Source organism: Staurois parvus, unplaced genomic scaffold (assembly GCF_062004578.1).
Source record: "Staurois parvus isolate SC_StPar_1 unplaced genomic scaffold, SC_StPar_1.0 ptg000554l, whole genome shotgun sequence".
Classification (NCBI taxonomy): domain Eukaryota; kingdom Metazoa; phylum Chordata; class Amphibia; order Anura; family Ranidae; genus Staurois; species Staurois parvus.
In genome coordinates, this window is record NW_028318350.1 from 663,599 (window position 1) to 687,591 (window position 23,993).

The following is a 23,993-nucleotide window of genomic DNA, read 5'->3' on the forward strand; positions in this document are numbered from 1 at the left end:
TGCTCTGAACGTCATCTAAGTCACAACAATAGTAGAACACAGTCTGCTGAACATAATACTACACAAACATTAGATGTTGCCATGGTTTAATTGCACATAACATGTAAACATTCACAGTGCAGGGAGGAAAAAGTATGTGAGGCCCTAGCTTAATGACTTCTCCCAGAGCTAATTGGAGCCAGGAGTGAGCCAACCTTGACTCCAATCAGTGTGATGATATTGGATGTGTTGCTGACAGCTGTCCTGCCCTTAAAAAACACACACCTGTTTTGGGTTTACTGGTTTCAAGAAGCATTGTCTGATGTGAACCATACCTCACAGAAAAGAGCTCTCAGAAGACCTACGATCAAGAATTGTTGACTTGCATGAAGCTGGAAAGGGTTACAAAAGTATCTCCTTGAGCCTTGATGTTCATGTGTCCACGGTAAGACAGACTGTCTACAAATGGAAAAAGTTTAGCACTGTTGCTACTCTCCCTAGGCGTGGTCGTCCTGTAAAAATGACTGCAAGAGCACAGCGCAGAATGCTGTATGAGGTAAAGAAGAATCCCAGAGTGTCAGCTAAAGACCTACAGAAATCTCTGGCACATGCTAACATTTTTGTTGACACATCTACAATAAGGAAAACATTAAACAAGAATGGAGTACATGGGAGGACACCACGGAGGAAGCCATTGCTGTCCAAAAAGAATATTGCAGCACGTTTGAAGTTTGCAAAAGAGCACCTGGATGTTCCACAGCACTACTGGCAAAATATACTGTGGGCAGATGAAACCAAGATTGAGTTGTTTGGGAAGAACACACAACACTATGACCCAAAGTATACAAGTCATTCAACAAAACAATGGCTGCAACAGCACAGAATACGCCTTCTGGAGTGGCCCAGGCAGAGTCCTGACCTCATCCCGATTGAAATGCTGTGGCATGACCTTAAGAGAGCGATTCACACCAGACATCCCAAGAATATTGCTACACTGAAACAGTTTTGTGAAGAGGAGTGGTGCAAAATGACTCCAGATTGTTGTGCAGGTCTGATCTGCAACTACAGGAAACGTTTGGTTGAGGTTATTGCTGCCAAAGGAGGGTCAACCAGTTATTAAGTCCAAAGGTTCACATACTTTTTCCTCCCTGCACTGTGAATGTTTACATGTTATGTGCAATTAAACCATGGCAACATCTAATGTTTGTGTAGTATTATGTTCAGCAGACTGTGTTCTTCTATTGTTGTGACTTAGATGACGTTCAGAGCACATTTTATGCCCAATTCATGCAAAACTCCACGTAATCCCAAGGGGTTCACATACGTTTTCTTGCAACTGTACATATGCTTCATAAACGGCATTCACAGCCCAGAGCTGGAGAATCGGAGGGACCGCAAACTAAGCAGAGATAATTTACCTCTGCTTAGTAAACTGATCTTTTACTGTAATCTCGCGAGATTATAGTAAAATAAACCGTTTTCCAGCATTTGTAGACTGTTCTCCAGCGTTTGTAGACCGTTCTCCCTTCGTTTGGAGACCGTTCGCCCTTCGTTTGTAGACCGTTCTCCCTTCGTTTGTAGACCGTTCTCCCTTCGTTTGGAGACCGTTCTCCCTTCGTTTGTAGACCGTTCTCCCTTCGTTTGGAGAACTGATCTACATATGCTTCATAAACGGCATTCACAGTAGAACAGTGTTCTCCGAGAATGCCGGAGAACTGAGCAGCGATCTATTACTGCTGGTTCATAAACGGACACAATAGTGTGACTCAAAGCAAAATGAGCAAGACGCTTCCACCAATCCACCACTATGCATGTGAATACACCCTTACCAGACCAAGGGTAGGGTATGGTCATACAAGCTTCAAAGCAATCCAGGCTTGGATTATATATATCTTGAATAACAGGTTTCCTCCCCACGTAGCATCTCAAGGATATCAATAAAAGTAAGTAGAAACAAAACAGGGACTCTCATAGTGTAGTAGATAAAAGAACTTCACAATTTATCAAGATTAAAACTACTCACAAAAGTAAATAAAACCCAAGCAGTATCACTTAAATAATCCAGTATAATCATGTTTTTCATACGTGTGCAATTTCATACAGCATATTCCATGGACCATGTAGTGCTACCTCTCTGAGCACATTTGACATTTTTGACTCATCCCTTTGTACCATAAAGTAGCATTCAGTGCAGGGGCGGACTGACCATTTGGAAACTCGGGCACTGCCCGAGGGCCCGGGGTCAGTAGGGGCCCCATGAGATGCCCCTGGTACCTTTTTCATAGGCTTTTTTTTAGTTTGGGCAAGGACACAGGGGCCCCATGATCCCCTATTGCCCGGGGGCCCCATGAGTTGTCAGTCCGCCCCTGATTCAGTGCATCTCCAGCGTAGCATTCCTTGGAATAAAGATGCTTCAGGTAATTGCCTTATATCTGTGCCATACAACCTGAGTCCAGAGAGCGACAGCTGAAGGTCTAAGTTCCATACATAACCAGTGTAAAGAAACATAAAAGCACATGTTGGATTTCTAGAAGAAGCAAAGCTTTTGCCCTCATTTTTTTTATGAGCAATTCTATCTGCTATTTTGTGTGCAGCCTCCATTTGCTTCATATTCCTGGACACATATTCTTCTATGCTGCTTGGAAACATGTTAACCTTTTCTTTCCTTTACAATTTTTGACATTTCAAGCTTGTGGCATTTTTCAAGCTTCTGATTCTGGCTCACTAACTATTCTTATTCTACTGTATATTAGTTCTGCATTTGATACTGTAGACCACAATCTTTTACTCTCTCGCCTTGAAACCACATTTGGAGTCTCAGAATTGGCTCTGAAATGGATTAACCACTTGCCATCCGCCTGCTGTTTATAAACGGCAGGACGGTGGCACTCCAGGGGCGGGTTGCTGTTCACAAACGGCACCCGGCATTTCTAGCTGTGCACGCTCCCTGGGAGTGCGCAGCACCGCAATCCGGTGCCCGCTGTGTCCTCCGGACACAGTGAAAAACGATCGTCGGGTGGGATCCCGATCATGTGATCACTGATTGGCCAATCAGTGATCACATGCAAAGTAATAAGCAAGATGTCACTTGTGACATCATTGCTTACTACGTGTGAAATATGTGAATGATCACAGAGGTCACATGGTACAAGGCTATTCACAACAACCTTGTACCATGTGACAAGCTGTGACCAATCACAGCTCACTCAGCATTTCTCAATGGCTGCAGGAATGCAGACAGAGAGGAGGAGAAATTATTGCTTTTACATCCTATATGGGTGTAAAAACAATCACTGTAAAAAAAAAATAAAAAAAAAAAAATCTTCATCACCCCCCACAAGTAGTACAGTGTCATGTTGGTGACACTGTACTGCTAGGGTGACAGTATGTAAAAAAAAAACAAAACATAAATAATAATATAATTTAAATAAAATAAAAGTAAAAAAAGTTTAAAAATTATAATTTGTGGTTATAAACTAATTTGGCTTATTTTTTAATTTTTTTTACTAAAAAGATAACGGAATACATTTCGGCCAAAATTTATAATGAAAGATTATTTATTTGCAAAATTTGATAAGAAATACACTTTTTTTCAAACTTTTTGGACATTTTCATTTACATAGCAAAAAAAATAAAAATCCCAGCGGTGAATAAATACCACCAAAATAAAGCTTTATCTGTCTCAAAAAAATGGTAAAAAATTCATATGGGTACAGTGTTGCATGACCGCGCAATTGTCATTCAAAGTGTGATAGTGCTGAAAGCTGAAAATTGCCCTGGTCAGGAAGGGGGTAAAAGTGTCCGGACTGGAAGTGGTTAAGTTATATCTTACTGATTGCTGTCACTTCGTTTCTTTTGGTGGATTTCAGTCTGCAGTTGATCCAATCAAGTATAGTGTTTTTCAGGGTTCAATCTTGGGCCCCTTACTTTTTAGCATTTACATATTTCTACTCGGCCAACTGCTTACATCACGTGGGCTCAATTATCACTTTTATGTGGATGACACTCAGATATACATCCACAGTAAACCAGACTCTACTTTGTCTTCTTCTTTTCTAACTGTATTTGTGTTATAAAAACTTGAATGGCCCATAATTTCCTTCGATTAAACTGTGTCATGCTTATTGGCACCCAGCCTCCCCCCAATGATTGTGTAAGGCCAATCCTGGCAGCCTATCTATCGATGGCACTGTACTTGAGCTTCAGTCTAAATTGAAAAATCTTGGGGTGATATTTGATGCTAGCTTAACCTTTTATCCACATGTACAAAACGTTGTCAGAACATCTTTTTTTCCACTCCAGAAACATTGCTTGGCTGGGTCCTATGCTATAATACACTGTAGCTGAAAAACTGATCCATACATTTGTGTTCTCCCAACTTTACTATCACAATGCTCTACTCGCTGGTGTATCTAAATCCACTATTAACCACATGCCACCCAGCCACTGTATAAATACGTAGGCAGGGCGGCACGGACAGGCAAAACCACGTTTTAAAACGTGTTTTGTAAACAGGTAGGGGGCGCGCGCGAGGCGCGCCGCCGCCCTACCTGTCCCGCCGATCACAGCCGCGGATGTCAGTCGCCGGGTCACAGCCGGTCCTTACCGGCTATCTCCCGGCGATCGGCGGCAATCAGTGACAGAGAGCACAGCTGCAGTAGCTGTGCTTTCTGTCACTTCCCTGACAGCTCGAGGACAAGCTGATCGGGACAGAAGAGTTTCTCTCTCCCGATCAGCCTGTCCCCATCCAGTACACACCCCCGCCCCCTAGTAAAACACTCCCCCTCACACAGATAACCCTTCCCTGAAAAATAAAGTTAATCCCTTCCTCCCCAGTGCCATTAGTACAGTGTCAGTGTTTTTTTTTTTTGCACTGATCACTGTATTGGTGTCACTGGGGATGTCAGTGACCCCAAGTCAGTACCCCCCAATGTTAGAATGTCCGCTGCAGTCCCGCAGTCCCGCCATAAGTTGCTGATCGCCGCCATAAGTCACTGATCGCCGCCATAAGTCGCTGATCGCCGCCATTATTAGTATAAAAAAAAACTAAAAATCCCAGTATCTTTCCTGCCATTTGTAAACGCTATAACTTTCACGTAAACCAATTAATTTACACGTATTGGGTTTTTTTTTTAGCAAAGACATGTCGCAGAATGCATTTTGGCAGAAATTTATGACTAAATTTGATTTTTACATTTTTTTTACTGGACATGTTTTATAGCAAAAACTCCAAAATATAGTTTTTTTTCCTCAAAATTGTCAGACTTTTTTTTATAGCGGAAAAAATAAAAACCACACAGGCGATCAAATACCACCGAAAGAAAGCTCAATTTATTTATATATCATATTGCATGACCGCGCAATTATCCGTTAAACTAGCACAGCGCTGTATAGCAGAAAAATGGCGTAAATTGCAGTATCTATACCATAGTTTGTAGACGCTATAACTTTCACACAAAGCAATCAATATACACTTATTGGGATTTTTTTTACCAAAAACATGGAGCAGAATACATTTTGGCCTAAATTTATAACCAACTTTGAGTTTACTATATATTTTTTATAGCTGAAAGTAAAAAATATTGTTTTTCTTCAACATTTTTGACCTTTTTTTGTTTATAGCGTGAAAAATAAAAAGTGCACAGGTGATCAAATACCACCGAAAGAAAGCTCTATTTGTGTGAAAAAAAGGACGTAAATTTTGTTTGGGTGCAACGTCGCATGACCGCGCAATTATCAGTTGAATTAGTGCAGCGCCGAGTAGCAAAAAGAGGCGTGGTCATTAAGGAGGGTAAATCCTCAGGAGGGCAAGTGGTTAATCGACTACAATATGTACAAAATTCTGCAGCCAAAATCCTCACTAGGTCGGGTACAAGTTACCATATTACCCCTATCCTGGAGTCCTTGCACTGGCTACCCGTCAGGTTTCGCATAGACTGTAATATCCTCTTGCTCACCTATAAGGCTCTTCATGGCTTGGCACCCCATTATCTGTCTGAACTTTTATCAACTTACTCCCCTCCTCATAACCTCTGCTCCTCAAATTCTGGTCTTTTGTGTGTGTCCCCTACTCACCTACACTCAATGGGAGGCAGATACTTCTGCTATGCTCCAAAACTTCCAAGGAACATCAGAGAGTCATCTTCTCTAAATTCATTAAAATCAATCGTTTAATGATCCCTTTTTTCCTTTTGTTTGTCCTGTGTATTTCTTGTGTTTTCTTTGTAAAGTGCTTTGGGAAGCTACCTTTAAGGGCTCTTTCACACGAACGTTCTGATTGGGTCCGCCTGCCCGTTTTTCAGAAGGACCCGATCGGAACCTCCATTATCCTCTATGGAACGGCGGGTGTAAACAGACATGTGTCCGTTTACACCCGCCGTCATCTGATCCGATTCACCAAAAAGAGACGGATGGGGATCCGATTCCCCTTCCGTCCATCGGATGGGATCAGATGAAAAGGGACAGGCATTTTTTTAGCAAAAATTTTATTTATTTTTTGTGTAAAAAACGCAAGCATGGAAAAACCCGGCTAAACACTAATGCAAAGGGGCTAAAAAATAACATGACTTTATACAGCTAACGCTACCGGCGGGTTTAAGACACCCAGTGTGCATGAGGAAGGTGCTTCTGACCAGGGGCGGACTGACAACTCATGGGGCCCCCGGGCAATAGGGGATCATGGGGCGCCTGTGTCCTTGCCCAAACTCAAAAAAGCCTATGAAAAAGGTACCAGGGGCATCTCATGGGGCCCCCTACTGACCCTGGGCCCACGGGCAGTGCCCGAGTTTCCAAATGGTCAGTCCGCCCCTGCTTCTGACCACAAATCTTAATATGTTCACAGCTCACACTGCCAAATACAAAATAAAGCTTGAAGAACATATAATTGTAAGGTAAATAGTTTAGTTCCATGGAGGCCGCCACTGCAGACCATTCTTAAAAATGTTGATTGCTTGGCTGCAATGCTGTTTCAACAGCCTCAGTGCTTTCTGAGACCTGGACAAGTGTGCACCTATCAATTCACTTTAATTTGCATGCTTGTTTCAGATCGGTATCTTTTTTTGCAACAATTTGATGCAAAAATACCCAATCCAGGGAATCCCCATCACCTTATACGTAGTAACAGCCACTAGGCAGATACCAGCTTATGAACAGCCAAAGCTTGAGCTTTTCAGGGGTTAAAGCTAGACTTTAAGGTCTTTTGTGTAGCTTCTCTTACAAGATAATGCATTTTATGGCTTTCGAACTATGTCCAGCAGGCTTAGAAAGGCCAAGAAGGGAGATTTTAGTTCAGCCAGCCCCCTCACTATAGATGGGAAGGCAATTAAAGAGAAAGCACAAGAAAAGCTGACAGTCTGCATAGGAAGAAATTAGTGTCAGTTAGGAAACTATACTTAAATTCTGATTTCTAGCTCTTCCTGCCGTATCTTTTAGTCAATATCAAACGTTTTTCTTTTTTTTTTACTGCAAGGTTTCCCTTTATCAAATGGGATTTTGTTTCAGGTGTTGGTAGCAGGGGCGGACTGACCATTTGGAAAGTCGGGCACTGCCCGAGGGCAGTAGGGGGCCCCATGAGATGCCCCTGGTACCTTTTTCATAGGCTTTTTTGAGTTTGGGAAAGGACACAAGGGCCCCATGATCCCCTATTGCCCGGGGGCCCCATGAGTTGTCAGTCCTCCCCTGGTTGGTAGTTTAAGGTTTTTTATTTGTTGGGGGTATTTTAGTTTTTTTTATGTTGATAGGACCTTTATTTTAAGCTGGGCATGTAAATTTTGGCTTAGCCTTGCTCATTAAAATTGCCCTGTTGCTGGCCAATTTTACACCACAGTATTAAGCCCCAGCCTCTGCTCTTTGTTTCTAGTACAGTTAGGCTTAACCTTGCTATTTGAAATTGTCCTGCTACAGGCCAGTTTTACACTGCTGTGTCTTCTGTGGTCTCCTAATTAATGTTCAAAAACATCTGCCTGTACTTTTTTCCTCTGGTACATTTCCGCTAATTCTCCCTCATTAAAAATGTCCTGGTGCTGGTCAGTTTTACACTGCCTTATCATCTGTGGTTTCTTAAATTTTAAAACAGAAGCAAAGCTTTTTTAGCCCTACTTCTCGTGCAAAAGTTCATTTATTTCAGTAATGCAACTTAAAAGGTGAAACTAATATATGAGATAGACTCATTACATGCAAAGCAAGATAGTTCAAGCCATGATTTGTTATCATTGTGATGATTATGGCTTACAGCTCATGAAAACCCCAAATCCACAATCTCAGAAAATGAGAATATTGTGAAAAGGTGCAATATTCTCGGTTCAAAGTGTCCCACTCTAATCAGATCATTCAGCCATAACACCTGCCAAGGGTTCCTGAGCCTTTAAATGGTCTCTCAGTCTGGTTCAGTAGGAATCACAATCATGGGAAAGACTGCTGACCTGACAGTTGTGCAGAAAACCATCATTGACACCCTCCATAAGGAGGGAAAGCCTCAAAAGGTAATTGCAAAAGAAGTTGGATGTTCCCAAAGTGCTGTATCAAAGCACATTAATAGAAAGTTATGTGGAAGGGAAAAGTGTGGAAGAAAAAGGCGCACATGCAGCAGGGATGACCGCAGCCTGGAGAGGATTGTCAGGAAAAGGCCATTCAAAAGTGTTGGGGACTTTCACAAGGAGTGGACTGAGGCTGGAGTCAGTGCATCAAGAGCCACCACACACAGGCGGATCCTGGACATGGGCTTCAAATGTCGTATTCCTCTTGTCAAGCCGCTCCTGAACAACAAACAACGTCAGAAGTGTCTTACCTGGGCTAAAGAAAAACAGACCTGGTTTGTTGCTCAATGGTCCAAAGTCCCCTTTTCTGATGAGAGTAACTTTTGCATCTCATTTGGAAACCAAGGAGCCCGAGTATGGAGGAAGAATTGAGAGGCACAAGGACCCCGAGAATGGAGGAAGAATGGAGAGGCCCAAGGACCCCGAGTGTGGAGGAAGAATGGAGAGGCACACACTGCAAGATGCTTGAAGTCCAGTGTGAAGTTTCCACAGTCTGTGTTGATTTGGGGAGCCATGTCATCTGCTGGTGTTGGTCCACTGTTCTTCATTAGTTCCAGGGTCAACGCAGCCGTCTACCAGGAGATTTTGGAGCACTTCATGCTTCCTTCCACAGACAAGCTTTTTGGGGATGCTGACTTCATTTTCCAGCACGACTTGGCACCGCCCACACTGCCAAAAGCACCAAAACCTGCTTCAATGACCGTGGGATTACTGTGCTTGATTGGCCAGCAAACTCGCCTGACCTGAACCCCGAAGAGAATCTATGGGGCATTGCCAAGAAAAAGATGAGAGACATAAGACCGAACAATGCAGAAGAGCTGAAGTCTATTGAAGCATCCTGGTCTTCCATAACACCTCAGCAGTGCCACAGGCTGACAGCTTCCATGCCATGCCGCATTGAGGCAGTAATTGCTGCAAAAGGGGCCCAAACCAAGTACTGAGTACATATGCATGCTTCTACTTTTCAGAGGTCTGATATTGTTCTATGTACAATCCGTGTTTTATTGATTGCATGGAATATTCTCATTTTCTGAGATTGTGGATTTGGGGTTTTCATGAGCTGTAAGCCATAATCATCACAATGATGACAAATCACGGCTTGAACTATCTTGCTTTGCATGGAATGAGTCTATCTCATATATTAGTTTCACCTTTTAAGTTGCTGCACTGAAATAAATGAACTTTTGCACAATATTCTAATTTTTCGAGTTACACCTGTACTTGTGCTCCCCTGTGACCCAGAATTGGCTTACAGCTGTCGCCTCACATCACTCAGAGTTGCTCCAGGCTCGTGAAGGATCCTGACAATAATGTGTGGATCCAACCACATGTCTGACCAGCAGCTGGCCACTGTGAGCCTGAGCCAGCTGCTCCCACCCCCTGTGCTGGAGGGTCAGAGCCGAGCCACTGCTCTCTGAACAAGATTTGCCAAAGCCTTGGCAGATTCTCCCATCATTATCAATGGATAGTTTTATATTCAAGTGCACTTACGTTCCACAAAGTAAGAGCTGGCATCAATCTTCCACACTATCTGCCCCCTGTGAGAGCCATTCACACCACGGTTCTTGTAATCCAGAAAATTTTCAGACAGCACTTCATCTGCAAACGGGAAACAAAAAATGTCATGAGAAACACGAAGTACTTAAGAAGTGTATCTAAATCCAAGAACAATGTAATGTAATATATCGCAACTTAACAGTTGCTAGATGTGGTACCTAAAGGTTCTTTTTTCAGAAAAGAAATGGCCGTAGCAAAAAAGAAAGAAGAAATAGCACAGGGCATGCATGACTAGGCCCAGAGTGGGGAAGGAGGAACAGAAAGGGTTAAGGTCAGCTCCAAGGGGTTTGTTTTGATAGTGGGGGTATCTGGTTGGTAGAAGGTTGAGGGTAGGTGGGGTTTGCTGCACCTTAGGGTGGGGGATTTCAGTGAGGGGGCGTCAGGTGGAGCTGGACGTCAGGAGTGAGAGCTTCCCTCCCACCCTCCCTGTTTTTGGTGAGTATTGGTCCCTCCAGGAAAAGGGGGGATTATGTTGGTTCATGGGCAGTTGTTGGTCTTTGGAGGCGGTTGTTATCTTGGAGGTACAGATAATGGTGTGGGACCCATCGGTGTTATGGGATGCCCGGGGACATTCCCAGTTAACCCTTTGAGGACCAAGGGACGTATTTGTCCCATGTTTGTAATTGTGTGTATCATCTGATTAAGAACTTAAAACTCTTTTTTTTTTTTGGTTTGAGTCAAAATATTAGTTCTTATCAACAAACAACAAATGGATCTAGCTTTTTGCCAATTATTTCATTAAATGGCGTCGTTACAGCAACTGAAGTGTACGAACTTTAAAAACAAAAAAATTGATTCTTTTGGCGTTCCAAAACCTTATGGTCCTCAAAGGGTTAACCAAGGTTTAACTGGAAGGTGGTGGTGCTGCACTACAGACGGTATGGTTGTCTCCGAGCTGGTTGGTTGCGGCCGGAGGCCTAGTGTATATGGTTGTCCGCAGGTGCATTTCGGATTGTTTGGGGTGCCTTCGAAGACCAACAACAATTCTTTGGGTTTCTGTTATAAGGAATGGTTGGTGTATTTAAACTTGAGTTGTTAATAAAGGGCCATGTTGGCCATTTACTCCAAAATCGGTGTCATGTCTTTTGTAAGTATAATTGGTTAAGGGGAAGGGGGGGGGGGTTGGTACGGAACGGTAATGGTGGTAATGGGGAGTGGACAAGCCTATCTCTGGTGCAATAGTCAAGTATTTGCTGATCCTGCCAGAAATTCAGTGTTCTTGTAACTTCACATATACTGATTAGAACTGCACTGTTATCAACCTTCTTAGTTATTTTTAGTGAACTACAGAATACCTCCTCGTATGTTGCAGAGATAGGAAAGAGGAGGGTATTGGTAGTTGAAATCAGAAGGGCAGCCTAGGTTGACAATGCTACTCCTCCATAGATACAGTAAAACCAATTAGCAGTGACACTCTAGAACAGAAGGTTATTTGCAGGATCAGCAGTTGAAAATAAAGAAAAACAAGCCTGAAAAAAGAAAACTATCTAGCCACCTCCTCTAAGGAATGCTGCACCACTTGAAAATGTGTCTGAATGATATAATTGCTGGCTCTTTCAGTAAGGCGTACAGTAAGACACTATATATGTGTTAAAAAGGATAAAAAGTTATACCCCCAATGTCAACGCAGACTTAAGTGGAACTACAAAGCATCGAAGCACCACAAACCAAAACGTTATGTAACTCATTCTTAATATTCAAAGCAAACTCATTCATCCATGTCTCCATGCTTTACTTTGCTGAAAACCACTTCCCAGCATTTCTGTCCACGGCCATCTTGAGTAAAGGCAGATGATTCACGTAGCATTTACATCCTGGAATCCATCTGCCCTTAGCCTAGGCATGCAGGCAGGAGGGTGTGCTGAGCTGAGAAAACCCCTCCTTCTCTCCTGAAGACTCTTGGGATGTATGACATTGATTTGCTAGGTTTGGAAATCAGGAAGTAACTGAAGAAATGTAAAAAAAAGTAAAAAAAAATAATATATATAATCTACCTTCCTATCTATTTACTAACCAGCATCATGAGGATTAAAAAAAGTCCATGTTGGTTGAGAGAGCGAAGTTCTGCTTTAACACCATTCACCTCAAATGATATGTTATCATAGTATTACTTGCAGCAAGTGTTTTAATGATCAGCACCTCTGCCTGGCAGCACTGAGGACCTCAAATCTCAAAAAGGACAATAACTACATGGACTTTGCACGTTCTCCCTTTGATAGTGTGGCTTTTCTCCAGGCACTTTGGTTTCCTCCTACACTCCGAACACATGCTGATAAGTTAAAGAGGTTCTTCAGTCACTAGGAAATTAAAAGTCAACAGTTACAAAGACTATAGCTCTTGACGTTTATTAAAAAGACACTTACCTGTCCAGGGATCCAGAGCTGTCCTCACATTCGCTGTTTCTTCGCCTGTCTTCAGGTCCCTGACAATAGCATGTTTACAGTGGGAACGATGGATGTGACTCCTTGCGGCTTCACAGCTGTGCATGGGCGAGCCGCGCTGCACCTTGTGAATGGTCCCACACAGGGGTGCACTGACAACTCATGGGCCCCCCGGGCAATAGGGGATCATGGGGCCCCTTTGTCCTTGCCACCATTTCATTCTGTAGGGTCTCTGCTTTTAAAAAAATATATAATGCTTGGGGGTTCTAAGTAATTTGCAGGCAAAAAATACTGATTTTACAGATAAACAAAAAGTGTCAGAAAAGGCTTGGTCTTCAAGTGGATATCCTGTATAGTTTTTACTTTCCTAATACTGTTTTTATTCTTAATATGATATTTATATGTATTTTTAATAGTATTGCTTTAATATTAATATTTTCCTAATAATAATGATTGATTGATGTCCTAACATATGGAAGTTATGGTATGTGGCTGCTGCTTTCACCTTTTCCTTTTCTCTACAACTCAGCTTTACCGAACAATGACAATGAAATTATTATATATACAAGCTCTCTACCAGGGGCGGACTGACCATTTGGAAACTCAGGCACTGCCCGAGGGCCCGGGGTCAGTAGGGGGCCCCATGAGATGCCCCTGGTACCTTTTTCATAGGCTTTTTTGAGTTTGGGCAAGGACACAGGGGCCCCATGATCCCCTATTGCCCGGGGGCCCCATGAGTTGTCAGTCCGCCCCTGCTCTCTACTGAAGAAATGATTTAGGTCACATGTCAAGCATATCATATAAAATGACTATAAAATGACTACTTCACATTACTATTTTATGCAAATGCTAAAATACTTCTATTAATTAAATGTTCCTTTTATCATTCTTCAGGAATTAGTCATTAAGCTGATCTAAGTGCTGCACGAAAGCGGGGCTGTTTCATAATTCCCATAGTTTATTGTTATTGTTTTTTTGTTTTGTGATGATTCTATTCAATTCCGAGTCTCACTTGATTTACTTTCCTCTCGGCTTAATAGAAGTGAATTAAATAATTCAGTGTTTGTCTCGCTGCAGTTACACAGCGACTAGATTGAAAAGTCATGTTTTTGTGTCCTTGGCTGAACTCATTAGCTTGAAATAAATTTTAATTCTATGAAATGATTTCTAAAAATGTAACCATAACAAACCAAAACAAAACAATAAAATTGGAGGGTCCATAGAGATATGTTGGAATCTTACCTCAATAGGGTTTAGGTTATGACAAATTTCTAGGATTTGTTTATATAACAGCAGAACCTCATCAACCAGAATTAAAGTATAACTGCATGTTCCCAAAACATAATACTTTTGGAATTGTGTCTGCAGCCAAAATGCTATTATGAATGGTTAATTGCACCGATGAAATCACCTTTTCGACATTGTTAGCATTGTTAGCTATTCCTGACCAGGGGCGGACTGACCATTTGGAAACTCGGGCACTGCCCGAGGGCCCAGGGTCAGTAGGGGGCCCCAAGAGATGCCCCTGGTACCTTTTTCATAGGCTTTTTTGAGTTTGGGCAAGGACACAGGGACCCCATGATCCCCTATTGCCCGGGGGCCCCATGAGTTGTCAGTCCACCCCTGTTCCTGACCATCACTAGAGGGTGCTGATGGAGACTGGAAAACCTGCAGTGAGATGAATAAACAACCCATCTCCGGGAAGTAGATTTTTTTTTTGGAATTAAGAATCAGAATGTGCTCAGAATTAAACTTACAGTCGGAAAACATGAATTATGAGAAAAGGTAAAATTTCATGAATGCATTTTTTAGAGGCTGTTGGGACAAGTACACAAATACATTTTTTACAGGTACTTATATAGTGCTGTCAATTTACATATATATTGACATCAGGCCCTAACCCTCAAGGGGTGTACAATCTAAGGTCCCTAACTCACATTCATACATACACATATTAGGGTCAATTTAGACAGGATTCAATTAACCTACCAGCATGCCTTTGCAGTGTGGGAGGAAACTGGAGGAAACCCACACAGGAACAGGGAGAACATGCATACTCCAGGCAGGTGGTGCTCTGGCTGGGATTTGAACCAACAACCCTAATATTACCAGGCAGAAGTGCTAACCATTTGGCCACTGTGCTGCCCAATCAACCCACCTAACACAAGCACATTTAAACTTTAAAGATAGCTGTGGAACTCTCTTGCTGGTGCATAGCACTGCTTTTCTATTAAAAAAACATACTTTATAGTAGTGTTATACATCAAGCATGGCTTGAAAAACCTCACTCTACACCATGTCCTATCTGTGAACATTACCATCTTAAAGCTGGAGGACCTGATGTTTGGTTAAAAAGGATCTGTCATTAAAGTGGTTCTAAAGCCAAAATGTTTTTTACCTTAAGGCATTCTCTGCATTAACGTAAAAACATGTTTTCCATCTTGATGTCCTCCCCCACCTACCCAAATACTTACCTGAGTCCTCAATCAATCAGGCACGGCTACATCTCTTCCCCCCTTATCTTCGTTTATATAGTAAAAAAAATTAAAAATGGGGCAAGTGGTTAAGGAAAACACCGAAGCTGCCATTGCTGACCTCCACCTGAAAATGATAGTTGCCGAGTCTATCTTAATCTGTCATGAAATTAGTGCTTTTTGACTTACTGACCTGGAAAAGTATAGTGATAAGGAATTTTCACTTTTTTTCTGACTTGCGTAGGCTGCATTCAGTGCTTACCAAGGGAAGTGTGGTGCTCTATTCATGGATGCCACCAAACGAGGGGTGCATTGCAGGCACCATTGAGTTAGTAGAAAAAGGGAAGAGATAGCTTGGTCCTCAGAGGTGTGCTCTGAAGGAATCTAGCTGAGGCTGCTTTTACCTTCTAACCACTCGGGCTGGGTGAGGTGTGCAGCAGCCAGACTATCTCTTCCTATTTCTGCAGCATGCTTTGGGTCTGGATGGACCTTTAGTCAGCCTGCACCCTCACTAGTCACTGACCGGGGACCCTTAAGCATTTATCATTGGTCACCATTGAGATAGTGTCACTTAGAAGAACTGGTGGTGCAGGCACTTAGTGTCTCTTCTTTCAGGTAAGTAAGTATGAAACCCACTGACACCAATAACACAGGTCTGCAAAAAAATTTTTTTCAAGAGCTGTTTTGGTTGATCCATGTAATCTTTATGTTTTTTGGTGCGCTGAATCTGAAAATGACCTCCATTTTGTCATAGGACATCACGTTTCCTGACAATTTGGGTAACTATGTTAAATAAGGCAATACCTCAAAATAAATGGAAATAGACTTATAAAATTAAAGTTTTATTACAATTTTTTCATGAAAATCCTTTTTTGAACTGAAATGAGCTCACCTACACACACTAAACTCGATTCTTCTTCCCTGTGAGGCTCCTCTTGGTGCATTTACACTTGTGAGTACATCTGGAATGTCTCTCTGAAGCCTCCAACAGTAGTCTGCCATCATTGTAATGCTCCATTTTCCCTGGTATCTCCTTTCCATCTCTTTAATGTCTTGGTGGAATCGTTCACCTTGCTCCTCACTCGCAGCTCCCACATTTTCAGGAAAGTAGTCAAGGTGGGACTGGAGGAAATCCACTTTCAAGCTCATCAGGCAACCTAAAGCTTGAAATGCTTTCAGCATTCGTCCGATCTTTTTGTAGTGAGGATCTTTGTTATTGCCTAAAAATTTCTGTACGACTTCTTTAAATGCAATCCAGCCTTCTTTGTGAGGATCCGTCATGGTATTGAATCCACCCTTCTTTGTGAGGATCCGTCATGGTATTGACAAACTCTTGATCAACTATAAGCATTCTAATGTCTGGTCCGACAAACACACCTTCCTTCAATTTTGCCTCCGACAGGCCTGGAAACTTGGTGACCAAGTATTTGAAGCATTCTCCATCTCTTGGAAGTGATTTTACGAATTGCTTCATCAATCCCAATTTTATGTGGAGAGGTGGTAGAAGAACTTTATGGGAAGGTACCAAAGTTTCTTGGAGGACATTTTTTTCACCGACTGTTAGCACCCTCGGCTGCCAACTCTTCTTGGTCCAGTGATTTTGTCGGTCTCGACTGTCCCATAGACACAGAAAACAAGGGTATTTGGTATCCCACCCACTGGATTCTTCAGGAAAGATGAACCCCTTCTACCATTAGAAGCACAGACTCAGGGCTGAGGCTTACACATACAGCATGCTGCTGAGTATCCCAGTAGTCAGACATGTCACTCAGAGCAGCACTTGTATTCACCCCCTTTGCAGGGGGGGGGCAGAGATTGTTTACCTGCAAATAACAACAAAGGGCCAGAAAAGAACTAGGGAAATGAGGAAATAGAATTTTTTTCCCTAAAACTTGCTTAGCTTATGTATATATTGCTGACCATCAGATTTACAGTGCTATATTTTTTTTACATAACTCAGACAACCCCTTTAAGGTTTTTTTGCCATTTTATATCTTAAATGCACTTATGTGAATTAATTAATAGTAATTTGGACTTTAAATTTGGTTAAAAACCCATAATATAAAAAAAATACCAAAAATTAAAAAATAATTATACATTTGAAGACAATTTTGCATTTTGTGGCAAATCATGACATCTAGGAGTTTTTTCAATATTTTATTTGTTTTCAGCACACCGAAATACATGGAAATTAGATGAAAATAATCAAACAGCTTTTTGGTCGCAGACCTGTGTAATCTATTCAGCTCATACTAGCCACCAACGTTAGCAGGCACTGCACCAATGACATCAACATCACAGGGCATTAAACTGATACCCTAGATGTCTTTAGGTTCCTTGTACCACCAATGTAAGGGGCACCTACCATTGACAACAATGTGCCAAAGCAATTCACCACTGACATTGACACTAATGTAGGAGGGCATGTCAACACTGACAACAAATGTAAGGGTACATTACAGTGACCACCAATGTAACAGGCCACTGCACTGACCACCAAAATAATTGGCACTTCTCCCAGTGTAAGGAGGCACTTCTTTACTGATCACCAGTATAAGTAGAAACTTCTCTAATGTACACTAAGGAGGCACTTCACTACGGAGCACCAAAGGGATTACTACACATACCACCAAAGTAAAAGGGACACTATATAGGAGGAACACTAATGTTGGGGGGGGGGGGGGGTTCCACTGAACACCAATGCTAAAGAAAATTTCTCCTCTGTCCACCAATGTAAGAGGGCCCTGCACTGCCCATCAATGTGAGAGGACACATCACCACTGAATAGCAAGGTAAGGAGGCACTACACTGACTACTTACATGCACAACAATTTTCACTGTTTATGTTTTTTCTTTCTAGCCATAACAACTTTATTTCAAAGTGGCAAATTCACAGGAAAGAGACATCAGTTGACAGACTGAGATTAGGGTAAAAAATTATGTAATCGTGCAAAAAAAAAATATAATATAGAAGAACATAAAATGTTTTTCTTGTCTATTTACTTCCAAAAGTTAAATTTTTTCAGATCTCAGTTTCTTGTAGGAGTGACACAAAATATTTGTTATGACTCACAAAACTTTGATTTGAAGCCCAGTTAGGCTATTAGTTGAAATCAGCTAAATAAATTCCAAGGCATAAAAAGCCATGTACATTTTTACAGTTCATTTTCTTTAGAAAGCAGCCACAGCCTTGGTAGAAATGTCTGTCCCCTGCCAGCAGTCATATGTAAATATCTAAGGGCTCATTTAGCAAGTCAATGCAACAGAAAGTCATGATAAACAAAGAACACCATAGCAAGCAAACAGGACTGCTGTTAGAAACCACAGGGCCTCATACAGCCAACCTGATGCCCCCCCTCCCACCTACAAAAAAACAAAGCTTACAAAACTTCTGTTTTGAATGAACACAGTGAGTGATCGGTACCAATCACTCATTGTGTTTATTCCGTAAAGGAAGGGGCTGGTAAATGTGACATTTCCCGAACCCTTCCCCCACTCTTCATCCTGAAGGATCGTATTGTGAGCTTGCAGCTGCCAGTGGCAAGGGGAGGAAGGAAGCCAGCAGTATTGTGGGGGTGGGGGCACACAGGGGGACCTGGGCAGCAGGGGGGAAAGAATGGTGCACACGGAGGGTGATGGGTGCAGCAAGGAGTGGCAATTACTGGAACCAATCCCATGTAGGGCTTTCTCTGCGGCAGTTGCGGTGATGGGTGCAGCAAGGGGTGGCAATTACTGGAACCAATCCCCTGTAGGGCTTTCTCTGCGGCAGTTGAAAGCCAGCGAGAGGGAGAGGAGAAGAAGCCAGCTTTCAGCTGCTGCAGAGAGAGCCATACAGGGGATTGGTTACAGTAACTGTCCCCTCCCCCAAGCATGGCGATCACCCTCCCTGCTCACATGCATATCATTTAGTTGCTTGGGTCCCCAATGGCCTGGGCCCTGTACAGGAGGACTGGTAGTACCCCCTTATCCAAGGCCAAATGTAATTTTAGGAAACATAAGTTAGCTCATTTAACAGAACGTCCTGAACTTTGTAAACGTATTTGAATATAGATGGAAGAAGTCAGTTTGTGTTTTTAAAGTTTTGGCCTTTTACAGTAAACCCATGAGAATAATCAATGTGGGAGCTGCCATTACAGACTTTTTTCAAGGGATGTGTATAGGATTCCCCATAAATAGGATATAGTATATAATAATTTCAACAAAAATGGTGGAGACTAACACGTTTGTATACAAGGGTTTTGACATTTTTTTAAAAACTACATATCCAGGGACTAAATCGGGGTCCCAATCTACTTGTCCTTATAAAAAAAAAATGTTTTAACCAAAACCGTATTTAAATCAGAGGTGCTTTTAGGAATGCTTTTAAAAAACAAAAGGGGCTTTATGGCACCTTAAACGTTTAATTTTGAACATTGCACTGTTTATCTCCTACTCCCCTCCCTGCCTGTCTCCAGCACCGCACCCGGGGACTAGCAGTGAGGAGAGAAATTTTGCAGTGTAATGAGCACCGATTGGGGAGTATCAGGCTTATCCTTTATGCCTTTTGCTGTCATTGCCCTTTTTTGCATTTTTTGCACACGTTTAAAAAATAATTTTAGGCCTGAAGATTACACAGAGCCCCCAAAACATTACATATTTTCTGAAAGCAGTGACTCTAGAGAATAAAAGAGTGATAGCTCCAATTTATGTCACACAATATTATCACAAAGATCTAGGAAACGCAATATTCTAGTAAAAAATACACTTAATTTTAGGGCACAAAACAGCAATGCAATAAACCTTTTTTTTGGTAAAATATAAAAGAGGAGGCTGCACCGAGTGAATAGATATCCAACATGTCAAACCTTAAATTTGAATGCGCTCATGAATGACTTTAGTACCCTATATTTTCTATAGGTGACACTTTTAAAGCCCCTTATAGGTCATCGATTTAGTGTTACAGAGGAAATCTGGTGCTAGAATAGTTGCTCTCAATCTGGCGTGCGCAGCAATACGTAAAATGTGTTTCGCAATTGATGTTTTCATGCGTAGGTGCCCGGCGTGTGCTTTCATGTTTGTACGTAAACATATGTGGGGTGGAGGTGCCTCACATTTTTTTTTTTTGGGGGGGGCTATGTGCTTGGGTATAACTTTAATTTCTTACAATTAAAACAATTTGTTTTCTTCATCACTTTCTTCCCCTATGTGATGGGTTTGTAAGACAGGGTCTCTTTATTGAGATATCTAGTATATATATATTGTATGTTGAAATGCATTTTATATATTGCAAAATATATGAAAAATATTTAAAAAAAAAAAGTTCAAATATACTGTATGTCTTTAAAAATACATTTAATCTACATTTTTGGAATGCATTTACAAATATATGTAAAAATATATGTTAAAATGACTTTTTGATATGTAAAAAAAAATCTGAATATACTTAAAAAAATATATATTTTAACCGCATGCCCCCCAGCCACTGTACATATTCGGCGGCAGGGCGGCACTGAGAGGCAAAACCACGTTTTAAGACGTGTGTTTTGTAAACAAATAGGGGGCGCGCGCGAGGCGCGCCGCCGCCCTATTTGTCCCGCGGTTCACTGCCGCAGATGTCAGTCGCCGGGTCACAGCCGCTCCTTAGCGGCTATGTCCCGGTGATCGGCGGCAAACAGTGACAGAGAGCACAGCTGCAGTAGCTGTGCTGTCTGTCACTTCCCTGACAGCTCGAGGATGAGCTGATCAAGAACAGTTTTTCTTTCTCGATCAGCCTTGTCCCGCCCAGTACACACCCCGCCCCCTAGTAAAACACTCCCCTCACTCCTATAACCCTTCCCTGCAAAATAAAGTTAACCCCTTCCTCCCCAGTGCCATTAGTACAGTGTCAGTGTTTTTTTTTTACACAGATCACTGTATTAGTGTTTTTGGGGATGTCAGTGACCCCAAGTCAGTACCCCCCAATGTCAAAATGTCTGCCGCAGTCCCGCCATAAGTCGCTGGTCGCTGCCATAAGTCACTGATCGCCGCCATAATTCGCTGATCGCCGCCATTATTAGTATAAAAAAACCCCTAAAAATCCCAGTATCTTTCCCGCCATTTGTAAACGCTATAACTTTCACGTAAACCAATTAATTTACACGTATTGGGGTTTTTTTTGTAGCAAAGACATGTCGCAGAATGCATTTTGGCAGAAATTTATGACTAAATTTGATTTTTGCATTTTTTTTTACTGGACATGTTTTATAGCAAAAAGTCCAAAATATTGTTTTTTTTTCCTCAAAATTGTCAGCCTTTTTTTTTTATAGCGCAAAAAATAAAAACCGCACAGGCGATCAAATACCACCGAAAGAAAGCTCAATTTGTGGGGAAAAAAAGGATGTAAATTTCATTTATGTACCATATTGCATGACCGCGCAATTGTCCGTTAAACTACCGCAGCACTGTATAGCAGAAAAATGGTGTAAATTGCAGTATTTATACCATAGTTTGTAGACGCTATAACTTCCACACAAAGCAATCAATATACAATTATTGGGATTTTTTTACCAAAAACATGGAGCAGAATACATTTTGGCCTAAATTTATAACCAACTTTGAGTTTACTATATATTTTTTATAGCTGAAAATAAAAAATATTGTTTTTCTTCAAAATTTTTGGACTTTTTTTGTTTATAGTGTGAAAAATAAAAAGCGCAAACGTGATCAAATTACACCGAAAGAAAGCTCTATTTGTGTGAAAAAAAGGACGTAAAATTTCGTTTGGGTGCAGCATTGCATGACCACGCAATTATCAGTTGAATTAGTGCAGCGCCGAGTAGCAAAAAGAGGCGTGGTCATTAAGGGGGGTAAATCCTCTGGAGCTCAAGTGGTTAAAAAATATTTTTCATACATTTTGTAATATATTGTGGGAACTCGCTTCCAGTGGTAGAGCTTTTCCTTTCAAAAGCACACAGCAACTCGCTTCTTTTGAAGGGCCTTTTTGCCCAATTTTATTTAAAAGAACGTCCCATAACATAAAGCTTCCTACACAGGGGTATCCACCATCAAGCAAAAACAACAAAGATTCAGCCTTCTGGCTTGTACTCAGTTTGATGTCTGTCTCCTGCAGACTCTTCCCAAATTATGGCTCTTGCACACAACTGGCCATTAGCACACAGCTAGTCTGGCTTCCACCTCTCCTTGGTGAAGCCCACCTGACTCCAAGGCAGAGACCTCCTGTCTGCCGGGGTGGAGCCCTACTGACTCCTGTCTGCCGGGGTGGAGCCCTCCTGACTCCTGTCTGCCGGGGTGGAGCCCAGAACCCTGGTCCTGACCCTAGAAAATTGCCCTGCACACCTGAGCAATCAGTATCCTGGCCATTTCCAAAACCTGGTCCCAGGATTGGAGATTTCATCCCTCCCAAATCGCTTTGAAATCTCCAGGCTCCAGGTCCCAAAATGGACCTTACAAACAAAGGAGGAAAGTGAAAAGCCACTTTCCTCCATATCAAACACTTACCCTGGAGCCCCTCAACCTGCCTTGTTGAGAATCCAGGGTGACATATCGCCACACTGTTACAATATATATATATATATATTGATTGAAATATATTTTGAACTATATTGAATACGGCCACAATTGTAGTATTACAAATATATGTCAATGTATTTGGGAAGAATATTTTAAAAATATATTTAAATATATTTTTCTTCCATGTGGGAACATCACTTCCGAGTCAGGACAAGAAGACGGGGGGAGCGGTCGTGTCCACTCTCTTCCAACCCCTCTAAATGCTGGCAACCATGAACCGGTCGTGGGCCTGCAGATGGGCAAGCTGAGACATAGCAGGCAATACAGAGGTATGCGGGGTGGTGGAGGAGGCCAGCACTGTGGGCTATGTAGAAGCAACCGGTGGCAATGACAGGTGAGCCCTGCTGCTTGCCCCTGCCATTAGCAGGGCTAAAGGTTAAAAAATAAACTACCTGCCTGGCACCCGGAACTACATGTCTTGGGCGTCGGGTGATACAAATTGAACATTCCTTATTCTTAGGGTATATTTAAAAAAAAGGTATTAAAATATTTTACGGCTCTATTGATAAAAAATAACTATGATCTTTGAGAAACACTTTAGGATAAAACAGACATGTTAGTCACTCATGCAATTCCCACGCCAAACCTACTTAAGCAAAAAAGAAAAACATCTATTAATATATCAATAATAGTATGGTAAATATACTGTATATACAGTATACATCAATGAACTACGGGAAGCTAAGCTGAGAACTACTCAGTGTGATATATATATATGAAGAACCAACATAAAAAAGGATTAGGTGTTATGTGCAAATCTTATGTATTATGTACATAATCCTTTTACATGAAGGTTATTCTTATAACTATAGCTGGATGATTACATAAGCCTTTTTTTTAAATATTCCATAGAAATGTTTTTAAAGGTGCAGACTTTAGGGGTGTCATCCTAATTCTAGGTAAGATAGCGAGTCATTGACCTGGAAAAAGAAGGTAGCATGGGAAATTAGATATTTCATATTTTTCTGGTTGCCAGGTTCAAGATTATCATTGCAAGAATGGAAGCAAACAAGAAATGATCCAGAACCTTGAACCTTTAACGTTTAAATACAAGTGAGCAGTGTCACCTGATATGCTTCTATCCTCAAGAATATATATATATATATATATATATATATGTGTAATTATTTATTATTATTATACAGGATTTATATAGCGCCAACAGTTTGCTCAGCGCTTTACAATATAAAGGGAGACAATACAGCAACAATACAGCTCAATACAAGAGGGTTAGGAGGGCCCTGATCCTTGGAGCTTACAACCCCATAGAAAACCTTTGGAGGGAGTTGAAAGTCTGTGTTGCCCAGCGACAGCCCCAAAACATCACTGCTCTAGAGGAGATCTGCATGGAGGATGGGCCAACATACCAGCAACAGTGTGTGCCAACCTTGTGAAGACTTCCAGGAAACGTCTGACCTCTGTCATTGCCAACAAAGGATATATAACAAAGTATTGAGATGAACTTTTGATATTGACCAAATACTTATTTTCCACCATAACTTGCAAATAAATTCTTTCCA

General features: G+C 41.6%; 1 protein-coding gene across 2 annotated transcripts in view; it reads right to left on the minus strand.

Moving 5' to 3' along the window:
- The window catches only part of HECW1 (HECT, C2 and WW domain containing E3 ubiquitin protein ligase 1), a 550,087-nt gene that overhangs the window by 304,573 nt on the left and 221,521 nt on the right, over positions 1 to 23,993 (minus strand). For both annotated transcript variants that reach the window (XM_089691201.1, XM_089691202.1), the window contains one exon: positions 10,005 to 10,112. In XM_089691201.1, coding sequence (XP_089547327.1) covers positions 10,005 to 10,112 — 108 coding nt within the window. The remainder of the gene's footprint in view (positions 1 to 10,004; positions 10,113 to 23,993) is intronic.